This window comes from Strongylocentrotus purpuratus, unplaced genomic scaffold (genome assembly GCF_000002235.5).
Source record: "Strongylocentrotus purpuratus isolate Spur 01 unplaced genomic scaffold, Spur_5.0 spur5_scaffold_7, whole genome shotgun sequence".
NCBI lineage: Eukaryota > Metazoa > Echinodermata > Echinoidea > Camarodonta > Strongylocentrotidae > Strongylocentrotus > Strongylocentrotus purpuratus.
In genome coordinates, this window is record NW_022145613.1 from 38,012,022 (window position 1) to 38,037,798 (window position 25,777).

General features: G+C 37.9%; 2 protein-coding genes across 4 annotated transcripts in view; both read left to right on the forward strand.

Moving 5' to 3' along the window:
• The first annotated feature begins 1,587 nt into the window (after positions 1-1,587).
• LOC105445997 lies at positions 1,588-7,987 on the forward strand. The gene is made up of 8 exons (XM_030974773.1): positions 1,588-1,793; positions 2,974-3,117; positions 3,707-3,778; positions 4,243-4,372; positions 4,876-5,009; positions 6,132-6,358; positions 6,918-7,052; positions 7,517-7,987. The coding sequence occupies exons 1-8, from the start codon at positions 1,598-1,600 to the stop codon at positions 7,685-7,687; spliced, it is 1,209 nt and encodes a 402-aa protein (XP_030830633.1). The 5' UTR covers positions 1,588-1,597; the 3' UTR covers positions 7,688-7,987.
• Positions 7,988-9,202: 1,215 nt separating this feature from the next.
• The window catches only part of LOC581963 (myosin light chain kinase, smooth muscle), a 122,745-nt gene continuing 106,170 nt past the window's right edge, over positions 9,203-25,777 (forward strand). For all 3 annotated transcript variants that reach the window (XM_030974991.1, XM_030974992.1, XM_030974993.1), the window contains exon 1: positions 9,203-9,575. In XM_030974991.1, coding sequence (XP_030830851.1) covers positions 9,557-9,575 — 19 coding nt within the window. In that variant the 5' untranslated portion in view covers positions 9,203-9,556. The remainder of the gene's footprint in view (positions 9,576-25,777) is intronic.

Here is a 25,777-nt window from a genome sequence, read left to right on the forward strand (position 1 = left end):
ATCAAAGACAGTTCAAAGTAAAAGAACTCATCATGTCAGATGAACATAGAAGAGGGGCAATATATGTCCACCCTAGTGACATGGCGTCTTTGAAGAGCTCTGATAAAATTCGAATAAAATCTAAGGCCAGTATTAAAACATTGGATGAACAGGAGCGACGGAGCAAGAGTACCCCTCCAACCACTGGGGTAAGTGACAGTGATGCTGACACTTGTTTATAATTATGCTACATTTTGTTTAATTTCTACAATTTCTACGCCCAAATTAGGACTCGACGAAGCAGAAATCGAGAAGGGGAGAGAGAAAGCATGTTAGAGAGAGAAATAAATGATAATAAATAAATATAACGTTGATATTTCAGGGTCAATGACCTGATATCTGAGCCCATTTGCATGATTCTTACCATTGAATTTGATGGTAACTTCCCCGGAAAATTTTGATTTGATTAGTTGTTGAGTGATGAAGCCGTGGTAGTCAATATTGATGGCAAAGTATTACCATTAACTATATGCAACGGTGTCCAGGTTTGATTTTAATGATTTAAAAATGGGAACAAAGTTTTCAAGACTTTGCAAAACGTTATACATGCAAATTATAGAGAAGGTTCATTGATTTAAAAAACTAACTTTAATGTCATTATTGCAAAGGTGACACTTTGATTGACCAAGGTAATCAAAAGCCAATGCTTGGAAACATTCTAAGTAATGATTTTTAACAATCACAAAACGCTTAGATACAGCCCCGACATAGCACCTGAAAAGCTTTCCGGTCGCTGCTGAGATATGACCTCACATATTGAACATGATGTGCACAAGCAGACGATGTTCCATGATATCTCACACAATTTCAGTGCCTGTTTTGTCATCTTCTCTTCAGTTATTTCTCTTACTTCAATACCCTCAGGCGAAATGTTTATTCTGTTGCCTCACTCTAAACCCCGTGCATGGTATTATTTTGATGAAAATGCAAGGATAAAAAAAAAAAAAGGAATCCGTCGCTTGTAAACAAAATAAGACACCATTGTATTTTCAGCTGCATACACCGCGGCATGTTCGGCGTTTCAAGAGGGAACAAAATGACATCCATGCTATCATTCCGGAGGGTTTTTAATTTGAAAGAGTGGTTTCTTTGATTGTTCATTAATCCCTATCCTGTGTATTTACAAACAAAAGAATTTAATAATCAGAATGGGGGTCATATCCCTTTTTGAATGGTGTAAAATTCCATCATATTTATATACACTAAACTATAATTTGAGAAATAAAAGCATTGCAATTATGTTTATTCTTTATGGGATGTCGTCTGCTTGGGCAGGGTTGGTTCATTGTGACGGCATTAAAACATCGTTATTTTTCCGGCGAATCTCTCGCATATCCCAGATGCTATGGAGGTTGTTTTATTTGTATTTTTATAAATCACCCGATATGTAGTTGACCTAAAACTTGCATGATGGCCATCTGTTAGCTTCCCAGTTTCTAGTAATACGCTATTTGCCATATTTGTGTTGTATGTACCCGCACTTTAAAGATGGCTACCGGAAAGACTTTAATTTGTTTTATGATCTTGTGTATATTATCAGGCTAGCCGCCGTGAAAGTATGGCAGCTGGAGGACGGCGTGGGAGCACAATGGGTGGAAAGGGTCCAGCTAAAGGCCGGCGAGGAAGCTGCCATCATGGAGATGGTGCACAGAACCGCCGCGGTAGTCGGTTAGATGACACGTCTTATCAACCGCAGCGACGGAAGAAGAAATCCGATGAACCCGAACCTGCGCTCACCAAAGAGCAGGTTGAAGGTGATGCAATGTGAAAAGAAATCGATTTGTTTACATTCAGATGGCTCTAAAATTAGGATACCAACAATTGGAATAATTATTAAGTGTATTTGTTTTAAAGTAACCAATCGGTTTGTCGTTTAAAAATTTGTAGTTGGCAAATCGTAGTGTATGTGTATGTACATGTATATGTAAATGTGAAATGGCTAAGGCCAGGTTTCTTACTGGACACACTTTTTTATTTTAACTTTCAACATCACAGGGTCTATCTCTAGCTTGCAATTTTAAATTTCGAATGTTGACGACTCATTTGTCTTTTTTACCACGGGCAGTCACTGTTCTTGATATTTTGTACTCTACCTCTCGTCTCTTCCCTCCCAGACTAGAGCTCCTCGTTTTCTGTCACCTTCTCTTTCTCCCTGACATTTCCTTTCTGTTCTACTCCATGCGACTCCTCCCTCAGTCCCCCTCTCTCTCTCATTTTGTTTTCTTTTCTCTGTTCTTTCCTCATACCCCTTTTCTGGGAGAGAAGTGGTGAATGTTTCAGAGCACTTTTAATTCATATATTTCATGCATTCTGTGCATTGTCGAGATTCAACTTTTAATGTCAGTTTTCATGTTTACATGTCAGTTTTGTTACTACTATTATTGCTATTATTATTATTGTTATTATTATTGTTGTATGTTCTTTGTATCCCCGAATGTATTTATATATTGTTGATGTTGTTTGTATGTGTACGCCACTCGCCAGTGGAGGACGAATTTCTGTATTTTTTAAATCAGACGATAAATTATCTTGAATCTTGAATCTTAAAAGGGCTTACTATGTTAAACAAAACGTGGACTATCCTTTTGATTGACAATGCCTTTGTTGTGGTAACGTTCATTGCTAATTATTACTGTTGCTATCAACTAACTGTTCACTTTTCTGGAGAAGGTTGACCTCATGGTGGTAATAGGGACTTTTAGATTTGCACGAAGACAATGGGGATTGCTACGATCGACGTCCTTTTTAATAATGCACTGCCTTGAAAGGAAGTCACACGTATCAGTCCACGCAAATCTAAAAGTCCCTCATGTTGTTGAACAACCCAGTTTTGGGAAAGTTTTATTAGATAATAATGTGTATTCCACAGTGGACGTGTCCCAGTGTATTCTCAAGATGAAGACTCATTAATTTACTTTTTCATTCTCTCTGCAGCTTTCCAAGAAGTTTTCAATCTCTTTGACAGCAATGGTGGAGGAACCATTGATGCAGATGAGCTTCAGTTGGTTCTTGGCTCTGTGGACATTCACCTACCCGCACAAGATATCAGAGATGTCTTGGAAGGGATTGACAAAGATGGTTTGACTTTCCTCTCTATTTTCAAAGCTACAGCCTTGTTCTGTCCCTATCAAATTGTATTGCGTGACAGGCATCATCCTATAGTCATCCTGATGTATACGCATTTGTTAATTTAGTGATCCCATGGGATGGATACGTGTGCAGATATGAATATAAATATTATTATTGTTATTATTTGTATAATCATTATCATTATTATTCATTATTATAATTATTGTAATAATTACTATTCATTATTATTATTAGATAACATTGATTTCATTTGATTTGTCTGACACTGGTTGCAAAAATAAAATGTACCCGGCCTTATGTAGATGATATAGACACTTTCCATTTTGAATCATAAAAGTAAAAACAAGAATATGTAACAGCGCAAAAACATCCATATTTGGTGTTTTAGAATAGGTACATAAAACATCACGCTAAGATACGGTAAGGCAGTAGACGAAAAAGCTCCAAAAGGGAACTACGCCGACCCCCCCCCCCCACACACACACACACCCACACACACAATCAATGAATAATATTAAGATTACTAAGGTCTCTGGCGTATGGCAAATGCTTATCGATTCGTTTTTATTCTTTGCAGGGAGCGGGGAAATCGACTTTGAAGAATTTCTGCAACTGATGACAAACACTGAAAAATTTCTAGAAACATGCGGTAAGTGCCAGAGAATCATCATATTGATTTTAATTAATGATTTACTGCAAACCCAGTTCATAAAACACTAATTCAGGTAAAGAAACTCCGAAACGAAATTGAGCAAATACTGGGAAAAGGAGTTTTAATATGATTTGCTATACGAGTTTTGATATGATTCATTTTTCCTTGAATGGTACAGGCCCTTATATCATTTCTTTATTCTTGATATTAAACAGAACAATAAAAAAGGAATGGTATGTCATTCATCATACATCAAATAATAACAATTCATCATACTTTCCCATTTTGTTCCTTCGAGTCTGGTGTTCCAACTCACAACAGTTACACTGTTTAAAGGATATATGTTTAATCAATAATAATCACTCGTAACAGCTAAAGATATGTTTAGAATACTCAAGAAATATTCACGAAATGTTCTCTCCATCTCTGTGACATGGTTTCTTTCCTTCCACCCTCAGCAGCTAGCCATGATGAACATCCTGAGGATGAAGAGGATGCGGTACTGGTAGGGGGCCGAGAGACAGTTCTCTTTGATGCTCTTACCAAGTTCATGAAGACATCCGCTCTCACACAAATGGATGTTCTCCAAAGGTACCGGGTACTTCTTTTTATCCTTTTGAAAAACAAAACATTAAATCTAATTCAGGTTCATGCATATTACGAAATGTTCTTTTGTTTATCATTACCATTTTATTGAATGATCTATTAAAGTAAAATCATAAGTTAGAAAAGAAAAATCATTAGCAGTAAAAATAACTGAATTGCTGAGAATTATCATAAAAAAGATACGTATATTTATTATAAACTTGAAAATTATTACCTAATTGAGTGTTATTTGACAAAAGAATCGTAACTCTTACTGTTTCTATATATCAATTAAATATTGGTACATGTATATGCCTATTTATCTCCACCTTATTTGGTATTGTCGTCCTGCCTGTCATCTTCCTCAAGTAAGGTTGTTTACATATTATACCCTCCTTACTCAGTTTTTTCTTTCTGTTTTTAGGCTTTTCCTCATTAAGATTGTCCCCAAGCCTCCAATGAACATATTTTATGTTGTTGTTGTTATTGTTGTTTCCTTTATTTATCAGATACTTCAATACTAAATACAAGCGTGCCCAAGCCCCGCATGTTGTCATGCATTACGCTGCTGGAGCAAGACTCATCGGTCTGACAGAAAAACAATTGGTGCAGCATCTGGATCGCTTACAAGCTAGCAATGAAGGTAATGATATTTGATAATTTGTTTTTGAAATATTTGTTTATTATCTATTTATCAAAAGTTGAACAAACGATCTAATACTTTTACCGGTGTTGCTCTATAAGTGAGGTCATTGTCAGTATAATTGTTTTGTTTTGTTTTTCTTTTAAGATATCCATATTATGCACTAATTAATTTGTTCTCTTTTTAAAATGTAAACTCATCTTCGTCATTTATCACGTAATTTTCTATATTTGCCACTTAAAGCGCTGCTGAACATATTATCATAATATCTTAAATATTCTCATTCCGTGTAACAAAGCTTTCTTGCGAAACTAACATTGTGCCTTTAATTTCACATCTTCTACTATTCTAAGTAAATGATTATCATCTTCCAGCATTAAAGGAAAAAGGTTGAATTGTTTTATGAATATCCTCATCTTTGCAAACATCACATTATGATCGGTTCACATCCGTTAAAGCATAGGCATGATTCGAATTCATCCCTATCCACTGAATATCTTAAAGGTACTATGTCCCTTTTGCAGCCAACCTCAAATTCAGTAGAACTTTGCAGGAATTATGAATACGTCGTATATGTCCTATCTGTGAAATTTAAACGTTAGCAGTGTCCTCATATTCAAATTATGCAAGGAAACCCGTTTACTTGCTAGACTTCACTGTCAGACACTATTGAGTGACTGACTGGCCTTTTTTCTTCTTTGGTAATAACATACATGAAAAGAGTTGTAAAGGGTACATGAGCATTTTTCTACATCAATAACCCACTTTTTGTGATGGCCAAGATAAAACTGATTGAATATTTGCGCAGCATAAAATGTATGACCATTCGGTACAATTGTCTGAAATCAAGACTATTACTTTTGGGCTCTATAGCCCTAAAGTCGATTTGACAACTAATAGTCATTATTTTCCCACTTGAAGACATTTTCAAGCCCTACCTTTTTTAGGGAAGTTCTAAATTAGTATTATCTTTCAAATGCAGTTGGAATTTAACTTTTTCATTTTTTGGGCCTGCAAATGGGACATAGTACCTTTAACCAGTCACCGTTATTTTAACCCCTCTCCCCCTCCCTCTCCCCCTCCTCAATCTCCTTTTTCATCTGTCCTCTCTCCAATATCCAGACTCTGACTACAAGTCCCCTTACGCCGAGCCTCTCCGTATCATGCTCGCCCCACTGCTTAATGTGAGAAAGAAGAAGAAACGTAGAAAAGACGAGTCGGTGGAGGATATTCAAGAAGAGCGACCCCGACTCACGGGAAAGATACGGATCAGGATTCATTTCAAATCAGAAGATGAAAAACTGGCAAAAGTAGAAGAGAACAAGAAAGAGGAGGAGCTCGCCAGTCAAGTAAGTACAACAACAAATTAACAATTGACGGGAGAATGTCCTACAGTAGTGGCGTATCTAACAAATTGTGGAACTGTTGTTACCCCCCCCCCCCCCCCCCTTCGCCCGAAGACCTACTATAAAATCAATAAAATGTACACTAGGTCTATTGCATACTAAGCTGCCCTTCCCATTTTCGGATGATTACTTCCCCATCATAGTAACTGCACATTTTATTTTAAAAGGTATTAAATTTCTTTTTATTAAGTTAAAATTATGTTTTTTTTTAATAATTTGTAACAGAAGTCAAAACTGTAATGCATTCTTATGTTCCGATTTTCTTATTTATTGACATTTTGCATATATTTTCTATGGTCATATTTAGCCAATTTACTTCATTTCTCCGTCCATGCCATTTCCATCTTCTACTCCATGTTTTCCTTTTTTCTCCATTTGTTTTTCTTCTTCCAAATTCTTTGCCTCTTGTTCCTGATGTCCCTCTCTCGGCTCCTCCTCCTATAACCTATCATAACCCCCCCCCCCCCCCCCGTCCTACCAACACCCACATGTTGTGGGACAGGGTACGAAGAAGCAGAAGATAGAATGGGTTCCTCGTCTTGGTTGGGTTCAGCCTAATGTCAAGAGAGTTGCTGATCGTCTGCCGAAGATGAAGATAACTTATACCATGGATGATCTCTCTGATATGAGGCAAAAGGTATGGAAAGTTCATGTTGTCCATAGGGGCATTTAAACAAATCCATTTTAACAGATACAGGGGGGGGGATCAGCCACCGGCCCCTCCCTATTCGAACAAAACTTACTTGATTACGCATAATGTAACTCTTCACTATATTGAACTGCAACGGATTTCTAATCATTCATGAACCCCCTTTAAGTTCATAGGGGGATTAGTTGTTATAATTCCTGCATTTATTCCTATTTTTGACGGTAAAAACAAAATTCGCCTCTGGATAATACATTTATCACAACGGCTTTGTAAAACAGCTTAAATACTGTGATTTGTGCGAGGACTGAAAATCACCCTCTCAAAAACCCGAGACTGTTGTTTTGTTTGAAAATTTGAGGGGAACATTATTCACAAGGATTTAGTTCTAATATAATTATATTTCAGACTTTTAAGAATGTTGAGTAACATGAATCTATTTCCATTTCTCCTAGATTCAAGTTGCGACCAAGGAATATGACCATGATCTGGCGATCAGCAAACGGCGTGCACACAATCGGCTGTGGAAGACACTCCAATGTGATCGAATGAAAGGAACTCAATTGAATAACTTTAAACGAGTATTTGATGCCTATAGCGACATAGGCAAACTAGTGGTTATTTAAAGCAAATCTATATCCCTATATCTAACAAGATAGATCTGTCATTATGTAATTCTGAGCAACAGAATTAAGGCATAACAATTGAGAATGATAATTTCACCTATGAACATTTTAAAGGAAACTGACAGAGGTAACTGAGAAGATTTACAATACCAATTATCAGATTATTGGAAACGCAATGGGTAACACAAAACGAATCTTGTGCAAATATGTCACAGAATTCCATTCAATCATTTTGATTTGTTCTCCATGGATGATTGTTAAACTCGTTTGGGTTTTCTTATTGATGCATTCATTTAAACAACGTCGTTGCTTGATGTATGAATTGCCTTTGCATGTTCAGTAAACGAAGAAAATGACAAACAATAAAATGTCGTGTTTCACCGATGTCGGGCTCGCTACTGGTTTTTAATCAGGTGACTGTACTGGAGGGTGAATTAAGTCGTTTATAAGAAAGTTCTAGCACAGATCATCTCTTACAAAACTATTGGAAATTTGCTTGCTTCATTGTCTTTCCGAAGATTTAGAGTAGGACCGTATGTTGACCAACAGAAATGATGAAGAAGTGATAACATTAAAAGAGAATCCAACATGCATACAAAAAAAAGAATCGACATTGTCGTTTTGCTACTGTATGCATTAGTGTTGCCAAATTAGGGCAGGTTGGGCAATTACCCCTCATCTGAAGTTGCATGTTATGCTCCCGCCCCCCCCCCCCCCCCACTCAGTGTTATTTAGGGTACGCATATGCTTGTTCCCTCTTTTTGAAAACACCCCCTATCTGAGGACTGCCAACATTTCCGAACCCCCCCCCCCCCTTTCGCGGGCTTTTCCTGCCTTGGAGATCTCCCTAAATCATGAAAAATGCTCAATGTACCCCCTAAAATTCGGAGTAATTTCTGAGGAATCCAAAGAGATGAGAGTAAAAAAAGAAAAAACACCCCCTTTTTAAAGAAATCTCCGGGTGAAAAGTTAATACACCCCTTTTTTTTTACAATTCTCGGGCCGCACTTTGTCGCACGAAAAGTACCCCTTTACCGGACACTTTGGTAACACGCATGGGGTTCGTCCGTTCTCGGAGTGGGGGGGGGGGGGTATGCTATTTAGGCAAACAACTTAAGACAGCACATAATCTCGGCACACATGCTTGAAATGCCAACCCCGTTCCCTTTCCAACATGACTTAAAGGTAATGCAAAATTTTGGGAATTGGATATATAGTCATTCTTTAAAATTTGATATATTTGGATGCAAAGTCTTGGGAGGGAGCTATACAACATTTATTATTTACAATTTCATCAATTTAGATTAGATTTCAACCTCGACGAAATGCTTCCAATATATTAATTTGAACGAAATTCATGACCCCATACCAAAACTTTATTTCAATGGACGCTGATCATCGATAGCGTGAGTGAGTCAGTGTAACATCGTGGGAAAATGGAACGGCGCCCTCTCTAAAGTGTCTTGCATTATCTTATTCACCATCTCTATTTTATCTTTGCCAACCATTGAGTGCGAAAGAATGACATACAAACTGAAGGACGTCTGAAGTACTCGATGGTAGTTCTCTTGAACGAGCACACACCTGTGTTTGGAAGGGATTGTTATAGGACGACCGTCCTTCGAACGTGTACTAAATAAAGGATTTTATAATGGATTACAGTACACATCAAGAAGTTTGCGATAGGCTCTAAATGATAGATCTCATGGAACAGAAGATAGTTTGCATATCAGATACAGAGAGATTAGAAAGCTGCCAACTCTGATTGAGAAATGGTGTCCGGAATATATCGTCTGCTAGCGTTCCTAACCCTGATGTGAAGTTTGATTTAGTTGGTGGATTTGTTTAAAGCAGAAGTATTCTACAACCATGACTGGAAGGCAACGGGGTAAGTCAAGCCGTAGGATCTGTACCCATGTATGTCAAGTTTCAGGATTTGTGGTCATTGGTCAAGCCATGGAGACTTTTGAAGTTTGGTTGTGATGTATATATATAGGCCTATGTATATTTATACATGTATGCCGCGTATCTTTTCCCACCCGTTCTATGTCTCCTTCCTCCCCTACATTCTCTCGTCTACGTTGTTCAAAAGTTCTGATCGGTAATATAGATCTAGCTATCACAGTATCTCCTCCCAGCTCGGAGGTTGCAACATTTTCCCGCATATCTCTTGTTTTCTTTCATGATAGTACACTATTTATTGCAGTGTCATTCCCCTCCCAGTTAGTTCTTGGGTTTCTCTTGGTCTTGTACGTTCTACTTTTTTAGGCTTGCAAGAGACTATGTATGATGCCAGGTAAAATAGCTATTACCTGAATATGCTCAATTCGTTTACCGATTTCCACTTTGTGCTTCTCTGACTACTCTGTTTTTGTTTTTTCCTACCTCATTTCCATTGACAAAGTAGGCCTACAAAGTTGTTCTGAATTTGCATGCACACTTACCCTTTTGTACCCCATCGTTTTCATTTTCGTTTTTGTCTATTTGTTTGTTTTTGCAAACTGAACACATTAGCAAGGATACATTCACCTCGTAGGCCGGCTACACCCGTCGTACGAGTGGTGAACCAGCAGTGATAAGATTGACTTGTTCTGTGTCGGAAACGGATTAGACTGATCCAAATATATGATTCTGAAGTTGGTTTGATTCACGATTCTCTAACCATTTTTTTACCCTGTCTGCTTACATGTAGATAGAACTTGTGCTTGAGTAACCAAATATCCAAATCATTGTGTATTCATGTGAATTCACCTGAATGAAACGATCTACTTCACTGATTTCTGCCGGTCAGCATTCAGAAATGATAAGTGAAGCGAGAAATGGCCTAATCCTAGATATACCAGCCGAATCGGGATTATCCCCAGCTCTACTGAATCCCAGAAATACAATTGAGTACATATCTTGTCTTTGTCTAGGATACATATGTGGCAAAAAAAGTAGGAATACATGTCTTCCCATCAATGCCAAAAGATGCAGCTTTGAGAACACACATAGTCCTGAACCTTATACATAGTAACACAATGCTGTCACAAAGCGTGGCACCATGGATATACCAGGGACACGAACAGATTGCATTGAAGTATTGGATATGACCTGCGGATTGCCCTCAAGGTGCTTGTGTCACTTACGCTTCTTTTAATTGTAATACAATTTATCAGGCATTCATCGTTTTATGTCAGAATGGTAACATAATGAAATATGTTCTGAGTGCACCCATGCATGAGATATACACATTAATTATTCACTTTCCGTTTTGGGAGCTTAGGCGAAAATATTCATCATTATTACAAATTCAACAAGCATTCTATTATCACACTCTGATCACACCTACCGGAAGATTGTTGAATATGCAAACATACTATATGAATATCATGGGTGTGATATTCATATTTAGGGGCAAGGGGCAAAGGCACCCCCCTCCCCCTTTCCCTTCAGATCCGACTGCGTGAACTAAAGCTTCATGAGGCCTCATATTGGCTTTACCTGCTAGTCTCCAACCAGACATACATTTAGATCAAGCATGGGTGAAGCCTCCTAGAAAATTGTTGGCAAAACGGGACTCGGTTACACGTCACTGTATGTTTATCTATCTCTAGTCAAGGGACTATCCCCATCGATCTCTCTCTCATTGTCGATATATCAGCATCAACCACGCTTCGTCGCCCCACTCGACATCTCTCTACATGTTTGATGTACTATTTATAAACACCAGTCTCAAAGTTCCCTAACCAGTCCTATCTCAAATGCCATCTGAGAATATTGCTTCTAAAATCATTTTTGTTGTACATGTACGTTCCTCACTGTCTCTGTATTTTCTGAGCGTGTGAACCAAATTTATATGATATTATCTTGTTTTCCTATTAATTGATTTTCTTTCTTTGCCGAATGAGCTATGATAATAACAATAACAATGGTACTACTAATAATAATACAAATTTCACTGAGATATTGATTTCAAAGGTTACGATGTTAGTGAGGACTTGGAAAATGTGTATTTTCTAAGAACATGTATGAACTCTAAAAGGTCGATTAGTGATGCAGGAAAATGAAAATATGATGTTTGTTTTGGGAGGTGGGATAACAACAAAGATGATGATAAAGTAGCTAAATCTTAGCTCGTTGTATCTCAAACACTGGGCAGCTTTGCCCAGATTGATATTTTGAGCTTCAGAAGCAAATGGCCCAAATTTCTTTATCGAAATGTTATCCCTTTTCAAGTTACAACGATCACGTACATGTATAAATCTTTACTTTATCATGGTTGGTTGTTCTTCACAAAATAGGCCTTTTCCTCATAATGACCGACTCTCAATTTTGTAAAGGTTAGATGCATTATGGATAATGGATATATCGTTTTTGTTCAACAAACAACCGCCCTTCATATTTTTGAGAAATATCGTTCCACCGCATGACAAATAGAAATGTAAATACTAATCGAATTATTAAGATTTGATTCCCACGATAAAAATAAAATCCACTTAGTTGCGTTCAATAACCTAGCTGCATTGGGATGAACTGAAAACACGCTTCTCAATCTCAGTATTTATAATGATTATAGGTCATACTTTCATCTTCTTTGTACTTGTGCAAAGCAAAGAGTGTGGTAAATGCGGTACATGTTTGTTGGAGGTTTCCGTATGTACACATTTCTCCTGTTTTTTTCTTCAACGAAACATTCTTTTGAAAGTCACAACCGTTGCAATACAAGTTAACAGAATGAAACGTAAATTTTCATGTCGTTTTTAATGATCGTTTCATATCAATCACCGCTGTTTCCAATCGGCAATTCTAAACAGTCCTTGCGATATTATGTATATTACTTGCAAAATTTGAATTACTATATACTAAGGTACTTTCTTTCTTCAAAGCCGCAATTAGCCATGATAATTTCGTGTGAAGCAATCAGTGCTTTTTCAAGATCACCCAAATTTGTTGAATCACTTCAACCATGTCTTTGTAGGTCACAAACTCATAATCAAATAGAGCGGTGGAGAGTGACATCGTAACAAAGCTCAACGACAGATTTAGGCATTATAATACTTCAAGGTCCACATCTCAACAGATCACAGTTGTAATTCTATTTGTTTTGTGTCAAATTTTGAAGAAGGCCAACAGCAAAATCAAATCGATTTTGTTTGTTCACCGAACTTGCTTCCGTCACCCTTAGACATACAGAGTGACTGCATCAAGGAGTAGCCATTGTTATTATTTTTCTTTTCAATTATTAAAGGGGCGTGGAAGGGGGTATCATTTAGTTGATCTAGGGGGTGGGGATCATTATTCTTGTATGTGAATGTGATGTTTGTATCACTATGTGTTTTGATAGAAAACAAGTGATATAGTGGTAACAAAGGCCTGATGCGGATGTCCCTTCGAATATGAAAACTGTATCATTTGACAAGGGTATATCGCTCGGATGGCCAACTGAAAGACACATGTAGTACTTTATGCATATTTAAAGTACATGGTGTATCCTTGGTGTACCCTCACAGCGCCTGGAATTGCTGTGAAAAGTACCATTATCTTGATAATCATGGCGGTGGGGTGTGAACATGAACCTACTACAAAGTAGGTCCATGGTGTGAGGGTGCTGGGGGGCTAGCCCCGATTATATCGCACCTGTCAATTCATATTTGCTAGTGAGGTGGTATATGTGTTATTTCAAATATTGTCTTGATTATTTACTATATTTCAATGACAACATTGGATGTCACTTGTAATGTCGAATTTGTTGCTTTCCCACTTTGCTTAATTTGAATATGTAGGTTTCTTTTTAACTGAATGTTGATATTCGGGGACTAGGAGACGTCAGCCCCCCCCCCCCCGCGCAAAGATTAGCCTCTACGCCTATATGCCACAATGCAGTCAGAGCTCACCAAAAAGTTTTCATCAATTACCATATTACGCCGCTATTTTAATGGGTTTCATTTGATGTTCATAAAATTGCTCATCCATCATCATGCTTGCGCGTTTTTGCTGTTTGATTGAGAGGAGTCAATATTGACTTTGTTCTTATGATTATGAACTTGAACAAACTTAATTGTGTAGCAATACGCTCCTGCTTGTTGAACAATATTTACTCTTTACTTCATGGAAATAAAAATAAATGTGGAAAAGTGCGTTGTGGTAGCATAGCGGGAAGGGGGTGGGCTGCAGGAGGAACATTAGATGCGATCCTCGGACCCGGGGTGTATAATTGGTTTGGTTTGGTTTGTTTTTATTAACGATCATAATATATATAAATAAAAACATCATAACACATAAAGAAACGAATCTAAAATATTTACAAGGTCTATTCTAGAAAAATAAGATGTTAAAATTAAAATGAAGATCGAGGGATCGCCCGCTTATTCCTCGGGTCCAAATTTTCGGGATTTCAAGGCAGCTACACCATATCCTTCGATCCGGAAAAAAAAGTGTTTGACCCAAACATGAGCGTTTGTTATTGTTTTGTGATTTTGTAATATTCCCTGTCCTACACTTCAAGGGGGGTGGGTAGTGGCGTCACCCTATTCTGGATAAACCATTGTGTAAGCACTAAGCACTATAATACCTTTATTAGTTTTTTTTTTACACATATATTTGTTGTAAACGTCAAATTAAAGAATCGAAGGTACACAACATGGTATATGAGCTATTATCCTAATTATTGGTAGGTGATTCGGAAGACAGGCTCACGAATAGTCAAGGTAAGATTTCAAAACGGAGCTGATGGTCGTTCATACAAGGTTATAATCCTCTTTCCACTTCAGTTAATGTCAATGGACCATGATGTGCAAGACGAAGAACTAGAGGCATGACAAGAAATAGGAGACGCTTGCTGTTTGATCACAGCCCGATTTACCATGTTTATAGGGCTACTTGTCGGGATGCACATAATGTACCCGTTGACTGGTATTACGTTACCATCTCATTTTGTGTGGAAATGTTGAAATGGATCAAGTTTGATACAAGTGTTTGAAGAAAAAAAAAAATATATTAAAGAATTGTATTTTGAGCAGGAACCCTCCCATTCCCCACCCTGCTTTGAGGCTTCGGTTACAGATCTGTGTGGAAAATGGTTGAGAACAAAATTCTTACATACAGTAGATTGCAGTGGCGCATTCAGACCTTGTGTGTGTGTGTGGGGGGGGGGTGGTGGGGATGGGGTGCAGTAATGGGGAGTAATGATAGCCCAACGTGGTGTAGACCCATTGCAAGTTGTGTCATTATAATTGTCATTCGAACGGAGGGACCCCCCCCCCCCCCAGCTTCACTCTTGATACTGGATACGCCACTTGATTGAAGAATGTTATTTTAAGACAAACAAAACATGAAACATGATTGTATTTATTCCTCCTGAGGAATATTGCTATACGTAAGTACGTCATGATGTATTAGGGCTTTTCATTTATTTCACTTTAAAATTATATAAATGGTGTTGTTATTGTGACCGGCACGCACAGCATGGTTCCTGGTCGTATGATATTGTACTCGACTGATCTGCAAGACATCACAAAATATATGTCATAACGACACGGATACTGAACCTAAGATTGATCACCAAAAGATTACAGAATGAAACAGATATAGTTTTACGACTGATTTACTACCCACTAATTGTTTTAAATGCAAACGTTTATCAAGTGGAAATCGAGTGGGTAAACGTAGAGAGGGGAGAGAGGTAGAGATAAAGAGATAGAGAGAGAGAGAGAGAGAGAGAGAGAGAGAGAGAGAGAGAGAGAGAGAGGCAAATTCAAATTTATTGAAAGGGATCTTCAATTTCGGATTTGACACAGCCAAAGCGTGAACCCAACCAGAGACAGCGATACAACTAACACCCAATGACCTGGGGAGGGGGGGGGATGCTATTAGAGATTCTGGGGTTTTGTTATATAAGAGGTTGGTATTGCCAAGTTCAGTTGATAAGAATTAGGTAATTTTCCTCCTTTCTGATAGATACACTCGAGGACATTATAATGATACACATCATATGACAGGGGTTGTAAAGCTGTCATGATGTCAATGGGGAAATAAGATTCTAAAAGTTTACCTCACTTTCGTTTAGAATCGAAACAAAAAGGCGCAGTATTAAAGACCATTTACCTACTATTAATGGCTAAATTAAACCTATATTAATTATGCACTAAATGATTGATATGCCACTGAAACTTCAAAAGTCCGTTTGACATACTGGCAGCTAATATAAACAGTCAGGTAAAGTAAACCATCAAACCAAACCAGAATGAAAGTAAGTGTTCGTGTAATATATGACACGAATGATTTATAGGTGCCAACGTTCGCTTTTTTTTAAGACGCGGACGTGTCAAAGTTAGACAAATATTAATCTGTCATAATTTCTCTGGGTAAACCATAAATCCATTCACTACTATAACCTGCAATAGTGTCATATGTTACATGTGTTACATGTTATATGTTACAATAGTGTTATATGTTACATATGTTGCAATAGTGTCATATGTGACATATGTGTCATATGTCATCATGTACATGAAAACAATGGATGAAAATGATCTCACATCGACTATTTAGCTAGGAGATACGATGTGTACTAATTTCATGTATTATTAAACCTATTAAAACATCATGTCCAACAGGTTATACGTTGTCCTCACTGTTCAACTGGATATACATGTACTTACATATACCGGACTACAGGAGATTATGGATAACTTAAACACCTCTGGTTGTTCTATGTAATAAGCTGAAATTATTTATGTTAACATAATGGCAAAGGTCCCTCTTAGAACGTAAACCCGATCGTCTCGGTCTGTCTTTAGTCGATTAATTAAGGAAGCTAGACCAAGGAGGTTGGATTATACAGCTCCTTGATAAAACTGGCATGAATGAACAGAATACGGGCCAGTGACTTTCAAAGTCGGGATGAAACTGGAGGACGCTGCTAAAATGTATACAATAATGGAAAAGAAGAACAAAAACAGCGGGGATTAAACACGGATCTTCTTATAATCCGGAATATGTTGTTTGAAAAGGCATATGACTGACGTCATCAGTGTCGTGGTCTAATGAATAGAGAGGATACAAGAATAGTATTCCGTATTTCTGGAGCTTTGAATAGATCTCATTTTCGTAACTGAAAATAGGGTCTGGTTACACCCTAAATTTGATTTGCAAAGAAGTGTGCCCATAATGAGATACTAAACCTACATCTAAAGCTCATGGGAAGATTGACCTATCCTTTAGTATTCCCGCGTTATAAAAGGACTTTGCCCAGCTCTTTCAAAAATCATTTACCTAAGGCATTTCACAAATATGAACGCACCTACAAAGAAAAAGCTGACAGAAATCATAGTAAAAGCAAATACATGTATAATCTCTTCCGAGTACATTGTGCATTATTTATGCTTTTATGAATCTCATCCTCTCATGTTTTATGACTATGTGTTTGAGAATGCTTGAATGTTTACAGAGTAACAAAAACCATGCAGTTTGATTGTGACCATGTTTACTTTATTAATGAATCAGGCTATTCATTTGGTTGTAATGGATTCACAGTTTACTTTTTAACACCGTGTTGGTATGAAAATTCAAAAGTGCCAAACGTAATGCTTTCAAGGGAGGAATCATGACTCAGCAAATGAAGTTCGAAAGCTCTTCTTGACATGCATTTATTTGGAATCTACAAAAAGCAGAATAATAAAGATAAATTCTGCAGAATCGTGGCGTTGACTGACTTCTACCAGTCATTATTATATGCCCCTGTTGTAGAAGTATGATATTCTGCAAACGAGCTTTAATCTATTGAGTATTAGAGTTATTTAATTCTTAGACAAAAAACGATCCGATTATGTATGAAATGTATTGCAAAGTAAAACAAAACTTGAGAGAACACTGTTTCTACCTGTCAGATGGTCGTACATTACACCCCAAGGGATAGGGAAATGGGGGTGTGTGGGGGGGGGTGGGGGGGGGGGGGGTAGGGGAAGGGGGTCATAAAGTGGACGTGGTAGCTAGGAGGGTAGAACTAGTTCCGTGTCTACAGGATGGAGTAGTGATATTTCTATTGTTGGATAGACAAAGGTCACATGCATGGAAACACCTCATCAACTGTAGCGATAGTTGAACTACCATTTCATTAATTGTTTGAAATTTCATTTATTTAGATGTCAAGAGGTTTTAGTTGAGGAAAAAGTGGTCAAAATACTCACACACTTGGATAAATATAGGCGTTAACAAATGCAAGGGTTGAGCAAACTGTATCGGTTGTAAATATTATAAATAATATTGACGCAGTTAAGTTGTTCCACATAGATTTCAGTCAATATATATACTGCAAGTGAACTTGGAACTAATGACGTTTAACAGTTACAGTGCTTCGTACATAATGTCGAGTTAAGAGTGCCGTTGAACACTCTCTATACGATATATTAGCCACTGTAGCCAGAGACCTAAACCTCATTTCCTTATTCACGATTTAACAGAAACGAATGCCTCTTGCAAAACGGAACCGAATACCAGCTAGCAATACTCGTGTATTTGTATTCCATTGTGAAGGTGCTGCGTACCGGCTTGAGGTATTATTGTAGCCCAACTCCAAAGAAACGACAAAGCCGGTTGAATGATGTTTGTATGGCTGTATTCTCATGACCAGTCCTTGTTCCTCAGTGCCATGACCATGATTCATGGTAGTCCTAAGATAGTTTGACACCTTGAAACATATTCAAAAGAAGTTGTGACACCTTTGTGATCTCGAGATATCAGTGATTAGTTTCATATCTGCTCTTTACATTGAGGTTAACGTTCTGCTCATGTAAATAATATACAGGAAGTAAACATGGGACTTGAACTTTATTCACCGATTATCATCGATCTCAACATGGCCTTTATCATACCCAGTCTCGCCCACCAGGCCGACACAAAACCGACCGATATTGTATTGTATTGTATTTATTTTCCGTCATTTAAAAAAAACATCAACAAATATATATTTACAGTCATAAAGACACACTTATAACAAATTAAAAAAGGGAAGACGGAGGGATGGCCCTACTCAGCGTTGTTAGCATAACAATGCTGGTTTACAGAGGGGTCCCTATAGACATATAAACAAAACATGAACATAGATAGTACAGAAGTATGGAAAACTTACAGCAAAATAAGAACTTACAATAATGATAGGAGCAAGTTGGAGTAAAACCAGAATTAGGAGAGAAATATTTACGATATATACAAGAGAGAAAGCTAGACAAGTAAATCTTTTTTTTTAACCGACATGACCGACAAAACATTGGTTATTCGTGATAAAGTAATTCTTTGTTCGGCCTTTTGTCGTTCCCGTGTCGGTCTGGTCGATGCCAGTTTGATGTAACATACAAATTGTAATATTCAAGTATTCACATGACGTATCTTGACAGTCCCATGTGCTGTATAGACGCATTGTAATTTGTACGAATTCTAATTGGTTTTCAAGGGGGCGGGGCATGCCGACTTTATTCTATATGCTGGATACGCCATCATCCTCTTCTGATACCTTGTTGGCTTGGGAGGGGGCGTACGCCAGTTTCATCACATCACATGTGGTCATTTTGTATATTGCTTCAATAAGAGGTTGGAACTAATGTAATTTTTCAAGTTAAAGCGATAATGTGAACAGTGGAATCGGGAATCGGGAACCATGTACTGTATTTGAAAGTCTCCAGCTGTATATGACTGTGCATATTTTCGATAATTTAAATAAATGTGATAATTGTCAATGTGTTACGAGAGAACCTAGAGGTCTCATAATCTTTGAGACTGATTTTTAAACCTGTGGATACAAAGTTTAAGTTGTATAGTAATTCCAATTGATATTGTAGTATACGTTTTTTTCTTCTCGATTGTCTTTCTGTGGGTGGTACCTATGACCCGAGCTTCAATACAGAATTCTGTTAATGTCTCAACTATGTGATGAAAAGATCTGATTCATTTGATTCACAGCAATTCACAACTTGCAGTAAAACGTAGTTATACCTACGTAAATTCATTCAGATAAATACAAAACTATTTGTTAGCAAATCCTCGTGGATAATGTGGATTATCATAACAAACTAAAGCAAGAATAAGATTATTTTGAGTGTGGCAAAACTGGCAATTGTGCATTGTGATCTTTGACGTCACTAGATAGCGCACACACATCCGTTATGTCACGGTTCTTTCTTTGATTAAAATATTTTCTTGAAAGCTGTTTTTATATATTTGATAGAAACGATTTGTAATCAGCTCAAGTGAAGATAAAATCGAGAAGCATTCCTTCTTTCCTTTGATGCCTCACGTCGGCACTTCTCAGCCGTTTCCTTGTCTTTCGATCTAAACGCAGTGGGATAAATATCTATTGTCAAAAGTTGGGAGTACTTACGACTCAGATAAAAAGGGGTATCTATAACTAACCATTATTTTGCCCTAATAATAGCCCCCCTTTTCAGTCAAACACAGCTTGATCGTCTCAATGACTTCCCGATAGTGCCAAAGAAAAGTTAAAGTATTTTGTAAGGGTTAAGGAAGCGAGGAAGTGGGTTTATATTTCGTTTGGATGTGGTTCAACGCTGTTCATTGTTGAAATGCGATATGTTTAGTCATCAAACACAACAAAATAACAAATGAATAATTTCGTGCAAAACAGACAGCAAAATCTTGTGTCTTGTATCGGTTAGACAAATAATATAAAAGTCTCGTGGATAACAGTTGCTGTGAATTATTTAGCAGACCAAAGTCCCGCCGGCTCTGTAGCTACTTTGAAATTATTGAGCTCTTTTTTAAATTCCTTGTTTTGTTACTTAGAAATAACAATCTGCCATTCCTCAATCACTCGCCAAAGATTTTTAGTCCTTGTGCATCCCCCCCCCCCCCACCTCAGAATTTTCATTAACCCTATATTTATTGGTTCATATTCGACAAAATGATATCATTGTTCACATAAGCATAACCTTGATCTGCTCTGTAGTTTACCTTTAAACAGGTAGTATACTCATCTCGCCATATGTGGTATGGAAGATGCAATGATGACGAACATGATCTTCTGGGCATGCTGTCTGAGGAGAGAGTGAGGAGTGGATGGATGTTGTGAAGGTATATCATCACATGACAGGTTCACCCATTGAGGATGACAGGCATAGATCAATGCTTCGTCACGCCATCCTAGCCGCGTCGATAACCCCTCCGTCATGGGAGCTAAACTCTGGGTTAATGTGATTATGTCATTAACATTTTGTGTTCTCATGTGCTCTGGTGGTTCCTCCCCTGTGATAGGCATATAAGAAATATGATGATGTTGGCTATCGAGGCCATGCATAAGGAGGTGAAGGGTGGAGAGCAACCGGTAAGATATATACCGAATCAATGGATAACATAATAATATTGCATAGTCCTGGCCTGGATTGATGACAGGAGCAGCGAGAAGATGGAAGGGGGAGGGTGTCAAAACATGCTTCTGAGAGTGGGGTGGGTTAGTATACTAAGGGAGACATGATCTACTTTCGGGAGTGCTTTAAAACCTATTAATGAATGAATTAGGATTAACATTTAGAAATTAATAATCGCTACTCACGCGATCACTGGTGTCACGCCATCATCACTATCAACACCACCACAATCGGCAGCTTGTCTGAAGTCTTTCCGCACTCAATTCATCTAAACTGTTTTGTTTTTTGGTTAATGGTTTCTGTTATTGTTGTTGGGTAAGCTTTTGCGGGGCTAAAGAGGGGTGTCAACATACCCTTTGTCGCACCCTGCTTGCTTCATTATCCATGTGAATGTTTATCATCTAATTTTCTTTATACATATTTCAGGGAGGGGTCAGCAGGCCTCTTGCTGCCCATTGCTCCCTTGAATTGTAGGGGTCTATTTTGTGGGGGAGGGGTCTACACGGCCATTGTCGCCTTTGCAGCCCTTCAAATATGCATGTGAATGTTCATCTTTTAATTTTGTGGGGATTTGTTCCTTGTCCTCACTCCCGACCTTACCGCCCCAATATTAAACCCATCAAACACACAAGTGAATATTCATCTCATTTTCGGGGGTGGGGTATCCCTTGCCCCCCCCCCCCCCCCGTTACCGCCCCTTACACCCTTCATACACGCCTGTGAATGTTCATCATCTGAAGGAGGTGCGAGGAGAGAGGCAAGTGGTGTTAGACCCCAGGAGATACCTGGATGAAAGATGATGTTCTCATCACAAGGATGATGCTGGTGGCCAGACGGAGTAATATCATCATGATCATGGTGTCGACCAAACACCTCACTCTCTCAGCTCAAGGAATATATATGAAAATTAGTAAAGTGTGAAGAAAGTCTGCCCAACTCTGTTTTTACAAGTATAGAATGTATTGCATAGTTTATCACCACGAACATTTTAACACGTGTTAACATAATTAAGAATATGGGAGCGTAGACCTTTGGTATTAAACAGGTGAAGGCTCTTGACTTTGATACAAGATGTTCGGTGCTTGCTCGAAGCTCACATCCTTGGACGCCGTGTTTTAACCATATTATTTGTCCCTCTCTTGACACAGATATATTAAATGAATGTCTGACAATGCAGGGGGAAATAATATGATTGCAGTAACCGCAAGAAAGGCAATATGGTTATTTGCCTACTGATGAGGCTACACAGTAAAAACGCTGTTTAAAAAGTGATGTTCACTTACAGTTGTACACTATCTTAAACAACAGTTGATCAAATTGTAAACAATGTTGCTCGAAACAGAAGTAATTTTGTTAAACATTCGTTGTTTAAAATTTAATGACTGCTATATTTACTATACGAGAGCTTTTAGACAGTGTTGTTTACATATGACGTCATGTGTCTCGTGCCAGTAAAGTGCGTGTTGGCTAAAGGCTTTATTTCACATTGTTATGTTTAGAAACAGGTTCCTTGAAACTAACATGCAATTGAAATTGACATGCCACTTAGAAATGCAGTGCAGCTGTTAAGGCACAGCTCATTGTTATTCATATTAGATGCATACACACAATGCAAGTGTATGCAAGGGTCTTCTGTTGACTACACAGATTGATACATATGTAAAAGCACATGGACATTGAGTCTGGATTAAACTACCAAAGCAACCACACGTGTTTCTGCAGGCTCCATTTTGTTTGTCTCTATACTTACATTTATTTAGCTTAATAGTTATTACTTTCCAACCCACAACACAACACACATCATGGCCGACCAAGCTACCGACGCGCTTCTAAGTGACTGGGGATTCAATGGCTTAATTGAAATCACTTTTCTATTAACCAATTTGAAGTTTTTAACTTATAGCGTAAGTTCACAGTTAAAATTTTCGGTATCTGTACGCAAATGTCAGAATATAAGTAGACTTAAAATCGTCGCGTCATGCAGTGCGGCACTGATCGCGCACTCGGTTATAACGTGTGCTAAATTCCTTGCCATAGAGATTGCATGCATCCCTATATATGCAGTTTATACGTGCGTGCATGCGCGCTCATGCAAAATGGGCACTGTTTTGGCGCTAATTCATGAATTGCAGAATTACCCTAGTCTTCATATACCTATATAGAGACCCAGAAGTAGTGGTGCACTTATTCAGAGTATCAAACCCAAATTATACCCCTTTATACAACCCTTTTGTTGTAAACAACCCCCACTGAACAACAGCTCCTTTTTAAACAACTTTCTTTAAACAACCCAGTTGGTTTAAACAACCCCCACTGAACAACAGCTCCATTTTAAACAACTTTCTTTAAACAACCCAGTTGGTGTAAACAACCCCCACTGAACAACAGCTCCTTTTTAAACAACTTTCTTTAAACAACCCAGTTGGTGTAAACAACCCCCACTGAACAACAGCTCCTTTTTAAACAACTTTCTTTAAACAACCCAGTTGGTGTAAACAACCCCCACTGAACAACAGCTCCTTTTTAAACAACTTTCTTTAAACAACCCAGTTGGTGTAAACAACCTCCACTGAACAACAGCTCCGTTTTAAACAACCGTCTTTAAACAACACCGGTTGTTTAAATTGTGATTTTAAACAAGTTGTTCAAAATGTTGATCAACTAAGTGTTTAAACTTTAAACAATTCGAGTTGCTTAACATTTTAAACAACTCTTAGATCAGGTCACCCGTTAATCAAGAGTTGTTTAAACTTTTAAACAACTTGTTCACAAAAATTTTAACTGTGTATCCTAAATACGACCTTAGAGAATTACGACTGAACTCGACCACTTATTTGTCGAAGTTTACTTGATGTTTACAGTTAACACTAATCAGTAATTGAATTTACGGAGTCCAAAGCACCCTTTACTTGAAAAGCCCGATAATTTAATTAACAGGTACTACGCTATCATCATCATCATAGTACACGATTAACACTCCAACAACGGGCTTCCACCGGGGCTTCCACTCCCTAGTCGAACCTTTGCACTGTATGAACGGTCAGTGTTCTAGGTATCATGGTGCCTTGATTATCAATGCACGTGCCTGGATAAGCTTATCGAATTACGATGAATTAATGCAGTTCACCTTTCTCCTCATAAATCTTCTAAACAAGGGATAATTATTAGACGAGAACGGATCTGAAAGGAATCAATCAATCAATCTAGAACCGGTAGTGATGTTTGGTAATCACCTTACAGTTCTGTTCAGCGGCCTCTTCAATAAATATTATGCGATACGAAGTGTGAGAAGCAATTAAACCTACAATGACATGTACGGACGCCACAAGGGAAGTGGAGGAAGTGTTTGACACCCCAATATTTACGTCGGAAAATATGTAAATTTTAATTTATTTATTTTTGTCTGATGTTTATCTGGACACGCCCCCCCCCCATTCCAAAACGTTCTGTCGACGCTTAGTGCTTAGTACTCTGTGCTTAGCAGTGCTTACTTAACATTTTAGTTTGCCAAGTAGGGAACGAACAACAAATGTAATATGTAAGGGTTTTAATCGTGGAATAATACAGAAATTTAGTTAATACGAATTGAACCAATTTTCAACCCATCTCTAATGGCTGTTAACTATTTCGTCATTTTTTGTTCAGAAGTGTATTCGAATGATTATCGAAACCAAAATAGCCAAACATGGCTCATCTTGTATTCTGTTTGTCGTATTCAGTTACTAGTTTATCATAGACACTGTTCAGAGGAGTATGTATGCCTGTGAAAGGATGTGGGAGATATTTACACCGGACCATGCCTTCTTATTTACACTATACATTTGGGATAACATGTGTGCACTTAACCCACTTATCCGACCACCTTTTTGCATTTTCACCGATTTTCCGGGCTTCCATTTTCTAATTAGCGCTGGTTAAATCCTGTAATGCATATGAACTTTAGGGCCTTTTCACTGCACTGTATAGGTTGCAATCTAGTTTCATGTAGACAAACTACTGTATTCTTCTGCACTTTTTGACCATCAGAGAGTGTTTATGCTTCCACCTCTGATCTGTAATTTAAAGTAATTTTTTCTGGAATGCAGTGAAAATTGCGTGCCTAAAGCTGGGTCGTACTAAAGAAATGTTCATACGTAATGGAAAATCAGTATTCATGTTTCAAATTTGATTTTCCGTTCATTCCAGTTTGCAGTGCCCACATATATAATATGAAGTAACACTATACTTACATGTATGTCGCCCGAAATTTTATATAAATCAATTAATTTGGGGCATATAAGTAATATAGCAGAGGAACACGTCATTTATTATTTTGTTACAGCTTTGGTATAAATTACACTCATGGGTGGTGGAAGGGGGGGGGGGCTACCCCAAGCGTTTTTGAAAGGTGCCTGTGGACTAATCAACGATTACGAGATGTCCATCTGTAGTTGGTTTCCAAGCTTTTAATTCATCAATTCCATCCAAATGTGCTTTTAGGCACTCCTTTCTCTTTTAAAAATTAAGCCGCTTTGCCAATTCTCCTCTCCTCCTTCCCAACCTGAATGTGGGTTCTTTGCTTACATTAGTCATGGGCTGCCATATTATATTGCCCCTTTTGAGGCCAACGTCTAGTTATGCCTACCCGATTAGCAAAATTTGGTAACTTTTTTAACATACTAGGCAGAATTAGATTAAATATTATCCATTGGCATAAATTGAGTTGTTGGCAGCTACATGTTTGCACTGCAAT

Bases quoted from the DNA above. Each gene is read 5' to 3' on its own strand.
- LOC105445997 (XM_030974773.1), top strand. From the start codon at position 1,598: ATGGCAGCTGGAGGACGGCGTGGGAGCACAATGGGTGGAAAGGGTCCA. The intron at 3,118-3,706 runs GTTTGACTTTCC...TATTCTTTGCAG, and splicing joins GGAAGGGATTGACAAAGATG to GGAGCGGGGAAATCGACTTT. The intron at 7,053-7,516 runs GTATGGAAAGTT...CATTTCTCCTAG, and splicing joins TCTCTGATATGAGGCAAAAG to ATTCAAGTTGCGACCAAGGA.